General features: G+C 46.3%; 2 protein-coding genes across 3 annotated transcripts in view; both read left to right on the forward strand.

The window, feature by feature from the left end:
• Positions 1-8,369, forward strand: part of MRPS31 (mitochondrial ribosomal protein S31) — a 396,402-nt gene that overhangs the window by 204,731 nt on the left and 183,302 nt on the right. The gene's annotated exons all lie outside the window — the stretch shown is intronic.
• Positions 1-8,369, forward strand: part of LOC137431617 (CD166 antigen) — a 113,918-nt gene that overhangs the window by 63,787 nt on the left and 41,762 nt on the right. For both annotated transcript variants that reach the window (XM_068123139.2, XM_068123140.2), the window contains exon 9: positions 7,901-8,013. In XM_068123139.2, coding sequence (XP_067979240.2) covers positions 7,901-8,013 — 113 coding nt within the window. The remainder of the gene's footprint in view (positions 1-7,900; positions 8,014-8,369) is intronic.

The raw sequence follows: 8,369 nt of genomic DNA on the forward strand, positions 1-8,369 counted from the left end.
ATGCTCGGGAGTCTTGGTGGCACCTGACTACGTCTGTGCTGTCGCTGATGATTTGCCAATAAGTGAGGAAACTGGTCCGGAGGCTGAGTAGGGCGTGCAGCATTGGGATTTTCATGTATGTAATACTTGTGAATGTCTACAGCTGTCGAGGAACCGAGGTAGAGTTTTAAATGCCAAATGGTTTACCTTGTGTAGCTTTTCTTGGTTGCTTTATGAGAGGGCATGGCTCTGCAATGGAAGTGCTATCAAATAATTCAGCTCCCTCCAAAGCTGAGACAAGGCTTCTCCTCGTTTCTGCCCGGCGCACCTGCCCTTAATATTCACAGGCCCCAACCACATCACCCATGGAGTGCCACACCCCTCCCCTGCATCACTCACCTGGAGCTGCATTACTCACCAATGGGCCATGGGCCCGTGTTATGGATGGAGGACGTGAGTCTTGTCACACAGGTGCCCCAGAGGGACCGTGCGGCTCTGCGACATCTTCCACCCAACTAGTGTCTCATGGCCTATTAAAGTCTTCAATAAGCACATAGATGACAGATTACAAAGGGTGGAACATGAAACAAAGGCTCATCGGGTTGTTGTTTTTAGACACACACATTAGGAAGGGCAGACGTCCTCTACACAACAGGCATTTTAAGGCCATTTCCCCTGCTAAAACGGGGGTTAGCCTTGCTGGCCCCATGACAATCTTCTCCATTTGGCCATATTTCTACACCTCCCCTTGTTAATCCCCTTGCCCACATTTCTTCTTCCACGATATTTATCCAAGTCTTCCTCGGTCTTCCCCGTCCTCTACTTCCTTCTACATTCATTTCCATCACTCTTCTCAACCAGTCACTTTCATCCTTCCTCAACACATGACCAAACCATCTCAACCTGTTTATCTTCACAGCATCCATCCATAGACTCTATTCCCATCATCTTTCATAATTCAACATTTGTCTTCCTCTCTCTCAACGATACTCCGCACATCCACCGAACCATTTGCATTGCCACCCTTTTCAGCCTTCGTTGCTGCTCTACGTTCATTACCCATTCATCGCTCCCATAAATCATAACACTTCTCACACATGCAGCATACACTTTTCCCTTCAGCTTCAACGACACTCCCCTCCTCATCAGCATGCCACGCAGTTCCTGAAACTTCTTCCATGCACATCTCCCTCCAGCAACCGTTGCCGAGTCTGATCCACCTTCTCCATTCAGCATATCTCCTAGGTAGCAAATGTTTTCACACCTTCCAGCATCACACCGTCTCCAAGATCCAACTCAACATTTCCTCTATCTGCAGCTCCCTCTGTGCACACCTTACACTTGAATGTAGCTGCCACACTGGTTAATGACCCTCTCAGACCACTACATTTTTGATGAACCCACTCAGCGCACATTGTACATTGAATGGAGTTCTCTCCGACACCATTCCTGCACACGGCCACTTCCCAGTTCTTTCCACATCACCAGATGCTTGACCACCTGCCATCACCTTCTTCTTTCTGATATTCACCTTCAGACTTTTTGCCTCCATACTTTCCTTCCACTTTTTTTCTTTTTTTTTGTATACAGAGTCGAGGCTCGTGAAAGAGCTAACATTTATCAAACAAACAAATCAAACAAACAAGCAAACAAAGTATATAAAAAGGGGAGCGGTCGACAAGATGGGGAGAGAAGGGGAGGAAGCACACAAACACAACATTTGAGAGCAGGGACATCAGGAGATGTTTTTGGAGGGAGAAGGCTTGGGGGGAGGCAGGATAGGTATAAAATGCAAGGACACCAAGGACTTCCAGGAAATAAGTCAAAGGTCACCTCAAAAAAGTGGATTTGGGGTGAAATTAGCGGGGGTAGAAAAGATCAAGGTTTTGGATTGGGGAAGATAGGAGATGGTGGTGAACAGCCGTTTTAAAGACCTGGAGGGAGGAGTGGGATTGAAGAGAGTGAGGGAGTTTGTTCCAGAGGCGGGAGAAAAGAGGAATGAAGGAGTCAAGGTGAGCAGAGAGTCTTGATTTTGGCAGTTTAACCATAAGAGCATATGGTTAAACATAACTGATGGTTAAACTGCCGAAATCTCGGCTCTCTGCTCACCTTCACTCCTTCATTCCTCTTTTCTCCCGCCTCTGGAACAAACTCCCACACTCCCTTCAATCCCACTCCTCCCTCCAGGTCTTTAAAACAGCTGTTCACCACCATCTCTTATCTTCCCCCATCCAAAACCTTGATCTTTTCTACCCCCACTAATTCACCCCAGATCCACCTTGTATGTAATTCCAACTTCTTTCCTGGTAGTCCTGGCAGTGTCCATATGTTTTATGCCTCTCCCACCCCCTTTCCCATGCCTCCCCCCCAAAGCCCTCTCCCTCCCACAGATCTCTCGATGTCTCCATGTCTGTCGGTTCCTGCTCTCAAATGTTGTGTTTGTGTCCTTCCCCCTCTCTCCCCATCTTGTCTACCGCTCCCGATGTTATTTGTTTTATGTGTCGGTTTGTCGGTTATGTGTCGGTTTGTCGGTTTGTCTTTCTGTGTGATAAATGTTCGCTCTTTCACGAGCCTCGATCTTGTATACAAAAAAAAAAAAAAAAAAAAAAAAAGGGTTGCAGGCAGATCTTGTGCGACCTGCAGGAATATTTGGGGGACAGAGCCCAGAGAGAGCTGGGGGAGCAAGGCCAGAGAGGAGTCGGTAGAAGACGGAAAGACCACCAACCTGCCTGCGGTGAGTAAGTGAAAGGCCCTCGGAGATAGCGTCATCGCGGGAGATTCCAATGATTCTGAACGCTTTGGTTTCAACAGCGTGAAGACGAGCTAGGTGAGGCAGGAGCACCAGCCCAGAGGGGAGAGCAGTACTCCATTGAGCTGCGGGTGAAAGCCTTGTATGTGTTGAGGAGCTCAGGTGTGCCAAGGAAGGACTTCGCACGACGGAGGATGTCCAGTCGGCGACTGGCTTTGGAGGCCAGCTTGGAAATGTGGTTTTCCCGGGAAAGATCATGGCAGATAGTGAGACCCAAAAACTTGAGTGCCAGAACTTCTTGGAGAGGATTATTCAGAAAGTAGATGGGAGGGTTGTCCAGTCGGTCTTTTCGGAGAGACATCGTAAGAGTGTGAGATTTGTCAGGATTGAAAGACATGTTCCACTTGTTTGCCCAGTCTGTGATTTTGTCCAGGTCTGCAGAGAGTGAGGAGGCTGCAGACTGCCGATCTGAGGGATGAGGAATGGAGCGGCAGAGAGTGGAGTCATCAGCAAAGAGATAGAGAAGATTTTCAAGAGAGTCAGAGAGAACATTGATGAAGACCAGAAAAAGCACAGGGCCCAGAACACTGCCTTGGGGGACTCCAGCCTGAACAGGAAGAGGAGATGAGAGAAACCCATTCAGGGCCACACATTGACTACGAGTCACTTGTTCATCTTCTCCTTCAGTCCATCCATACTCTCCGCAATCAACACCAGATCATCTGCAAACAACAACTCCCACGGTAAACCCTCCTTTACGTTCTGAACAGGCACCTTCATCACAGCTACAAATGGTAGTGGACTTCGTACCGACTCCTGATGCACTCCCACCTTCACCTCAAACTCACCACTGTTCCCGTCCTTCGTCCTGACTGCTGTGCACGCTCTCTCGTACATTGCCATCACTACTCTGATCAACCATTCCTCCACTCCTAACTTCCTCAATGCGCATGTCACTACTTCACGTGGAACCCGATCGAATGCTTTCTCCAGATCAACAAACCCAAGAAACAACTTCTTCCTCTTCTCCATGCACTTCTCCTGCAACTGCCTTGCAATAAAAAGCACGTCGGTCGTTCCTCTTCCTGGCATAAATCCAAACTGCATTTCGTCGATCCTCACTTTCTTCCTTATCCTCCTCTCCAACACCCTTTCCAATACCTTCATTCCATGCTCTTATCACTTTATCACTCCTTACAAGCCACAGACCAGAGGGTCACCTATCCCCTTGTATAGAGGGACGAGGGTACTCAGTTCCCAAACCACTGGAATGCGACCTTCTTTCACCACCAGATTACAAATTTCTGTCATTCTCTTCACACCCCAACTTCCTGCTGCCTTCAACATATCTCCCACAACTCCCGTCGGCCCTCCCGCTTTTCTACTCTTCATTGCTTTTGTCACTTCCTCAACTTCCTTCTCAGTTATCTTCTCTGCCGGTCCTAAAACTGGGTTACTCTCTATGTTGCCGTCCCATTCATTCTCTGCATTCAACAGTATTTCCATATATCTCTTCCATCTTCCTTTAATTCCATCTGGGTCCACAACCATTTGTCCCACTTTATCCTTCAAACAACTCACCCCCATAACATCGCACCTCTCTTTCGCTATCTGCTTTGCAATCCTGAATACCGCTCTCTGACCCTCTTCTGAATCCAAGCGTTCTCCAAACATTTTCCGATATGCCTCCTGCGCCTTTGCTACCTCTTTCTTTTCAGACTTCTTGGCTGCCTTATAACTTTCATGCTCTGCCTCTTCTGCCGCCGCACCTTTCGCCTTCTGCCACTCCTTGAACTTCTTCCTTTTCTCGTCAATCTTCTTTCCAACTTCATCATCCCACCACCATGTTTCCCAGTGCCTCGGTGGTCCTTTTATCCATCCACATACCTCACCAACGGCTCCCAACAGGCTTTCTTTCATTGACATCCAAACACTTTCAAGCTCAACCACATCATCCTCTCCCATACTCAGCCTCTCTTTTAATGCCTCTCTCACTGTCACCTCGTTCAACCTCCACACCTTCATTCTCGGTTGGTACTTCACCCGCCGAGCTCTCCTCAAACCTTTCACCCTTATGTCGCAGACAACCAAGTGGTGCTGTGAAACAGCCTCCTCCCTTGGGATCACCTTTGTGGCCCGGAGGTGCCCCCTATCTCCCCTATGCACCATCAGGTAGTCAACGGTTGTCGTCGACCCACCTGACGTGTATATACAAGCTTATTATCCGCTTTCTGGAACTCCAAAATCCTGGAGCAAACTCCAAAATCCTTTCACCTTCTCCATTCCTCACACCATATCCGTAACCCCAATGAACTCCCTCAAAACCGTCTGTACTCCTTCCCACATGTCCATTTAGGTCTCCACCCACAACACCTTCTTCATCTTTCACGTTTTCCATCAGCTTCTCTTTTGCACACCAGAACTTGTCCTTCTCTTCATCGCTCCTACGGACCTGCGGAGCATATCCCGAGATGACGTTCACCAAGAGCTTTCCAATCATCATTTTCACCATCATCAATCTTTCACTCACTCCAGTCACACTCACCCTACTGTCCACAAACTCCTCAGAAAATAGGACACCAACACCATGCAAGCCTTCCAGGCACCCGTGCCACACAAACTTGTATTTTTGTCCCTGCCTACCCGTAACGATTCTCACACCACTTCCCTTCCATCTCGTCTCCTGCACACAACATATATCCACTCTTCTTCTGACCAATACTTCCACCACTTCTCCTGATCTCCCTGGCATTGTCCCTACATTCCATGTCCCAAACCTCAGAAACCGATCTCCATGTGGGGCATCAGACGTTTCATCGTCATAAATGGAGTGATTTCCACCCTTGCTTCGACCGGACGTCTATAGACAACGTCTATATATTACATTAAATGACGCACTTATAACATCACGAGTAATTACCCTTCGTGAACTCAAAGACATTTACCACGGAGATAACTAAGCTGCACACTAAGCAATGTTACCGCCTACGAGTCATTTCCATAACGCACAATGCGTCGAGACAAGTATCACTCAGCAACATTTATTGCCTGGCCTGTCCCAGTTGATAATTAGTAGAACCCAATGCTAGGACCATTTTCCAGTTCACATTTCAGGCTCTGCTACCAAATAAATCCAAATGTTGGATGATTGTGACCTCTGACGCTGTTGAAATCAATCCAACTAATACACTGGCATTTGTGATTAATATTTACCCTCGTCAGACAGGTAGCTCTGTAGTTCTATATCTCAAAAAGGTATGGATGACTTATGACAAAACTTGGTGGATGAATTGGATAAGTGACAAGAACAAGCTTTTGGTTCAGGTCCGGATCCAGATCCGACCTATGAAATCAGATACAAAACGTAATATGTTCAGTTTGGCGGAGGTATACCCTGTACCAAGTGCCGTTCTATAATCAATATTATCATAATGAACCATTATCATTACCACACAATTAATACACACTCGTGCTCTGTGTGGACAGACAAACAGACCCAAATGCAATACCCTCTCGGTATTAAGAATCGGTATCTAATACGTGATTCCTGTTGAACTGGCAGCCTCTAAATTACGGTTGTCCAACAGGAAATTTTGTTTATCCCAGAATGTCAACAAAAGAACAACAGGCATTTTAAGGCCATTTTCCCTGCTAGAGCGGGGGTTAGCCTTGCGGTCCCCATGACAATCTTCTCCATTTTGCCCTATTTTCTGCATCTCCCCTTGTTAACCCCCTTGCACGCATTTCTTCTTCCACCATCTTTAGCCAAGTCTTTCTCGGTCTTCCCCATCCTCTACTTCCTTCTACATTCATTTCCATCACTCTTCTCAACCAGTCACTTTCATCCTTCCTCGACACATGACCAAACCATCTCAAACTGTTTCTCTTCACAGCATCCATCACAGGCTCTATTCCCATCATCTTTCGCAATTCATCATTTGTCTTCCTCTCTCTCAATGATACTCCACACATCCACCAAACCATTCGCATTTCCACCCTTTCCAGCTTTCGTTGCTGCTCTACGTTCATTACCCATGTCTCGCTCCCATAAATCATAACACTTCTCACACATGCAGCATACACCTTTACCTTCAGCTTCAATGACACTTCCCTCCTCGTCAGCATGCCACTCAGTTCCCGAAACTTCTTCCATGCACATCTCACTCCAGCAACCGTTGCCGAGTCTGATCCACCTTCTCCATTCAGCATGTCTCCTCGGCAACAAAATGTTTTCACACCTTCCAGCTTCACGCAGTCTCCAAGATCCAACTCAACATTTCCTCTATCTGCAGCTTCCTCTGTGCACACCTTACACTTGAATGTAGCTGCCACACTGGTTAATGACCCTCTCAAACCACTACATTTTTGATGAACCCACTCAGCGCACATTGTACATTGAATGGAATTCACTCCGACACCTTTCCTGCACACAGCACACGGCCACTTCCCAGTTCTTTCCACCTCACCACATGCTTTACCACTTGCCATCACCTTCGTTTTTTCCGATATTCACCTTCAGACCTTTTGTTTCCATACATTCCTTCCACTTGTTCATCTTCTCCTTCAGTCCATCCATACTTTCTGCAATCAACACCAGATCATCTGCATACAACAACTCCCATGGTAAACCCTCCTTTACGTTCCGAGCCAGCACCTCCATCACAGCTACAAATAGTAGTGGACTTAGTACCGACCCCTGATGCACTCCCACCTTCACCTTGAACTCACCACTGTTCCCGTCCTTCGTCCTTACAGCTGTGCGCGCTCTTTTGTACATTGCCATCACTACTCTGATCAACCAGAATGTCATCCCGGAATGTCAGACTTGTGATTTTGCGAGCTATGGACATAGTACGCTTGATTATATCATGGGGTATCGGGATCGCTCACTGATAGGAAGAGGAACTCAGATTATCCTACTATTTGGTTAATTCTTGGCAATAGCCGATATAATCGAATGTAGTACAGTGCAGAAAGGAGGCCCTGCATTAATCATGATATTCTGTAATGACCTCTTCTTAACACAAAATTTTTGAAACTCCACCAGGAATGTAGTCCATTTGCCTCCTCTTTCCTCATCGTAGCATATTAGGTGTCTTTTATTACTTATTTCAGTGCATACATTTTTTTTTTTTCCTTCAGGTTTATGATGTTGTTTATTTCTGGGGACAGATTTGGATCCAGTGTCTCTGAAAGGTCTCTCTCAACCAGCCGAGAAAGGAGAAAACATAACCTTGACATGCTCTGGTGATGCATCAGGTTCAGTGGTCTACCACTGGACAAAGGTGGGTGTTTCAAATAAAATGAAGATGGAATTAGATATATCACAAAGTAAATGAAATGATAAGAAATAGGTTATGTTTAACAAGGTCAAATTAATTTTAAAAAATGCAGTGAATTGAGAACTAGCACGACACTCTTCGACGTCATGACGTCGACCGATATGCCTCCGCCCACATTCTTACATCATTATAATACTTGCACCAAGTTTGATTTAAATCCATTCACCTGTTCTCAAGTTATCACATTTTTACCTGACATGACCTCTGACCTCTGGACCCCAAAATTTAATCAGTTCATGTTTACATCATTATAATACCTGTACCAGGTTTGATGTAAATCCATTCAGCTGTTCTCAAGT

Source organism: Myxine glutinosa, chromosome 7, assembly GCF_964187855.1.
Source record: "Myxine glutinosa chromosome 7, kmMyxGlut1.1, whole genome shotgun sequence".
In the NCBI taxonomy this organism is placed as follows: domain Eukaryota; kingdom Metazoa; phylum Chordata; class Myxini; order Myxiniformes; family Myxinidae; genus Myxine; species Myxine glutinosa.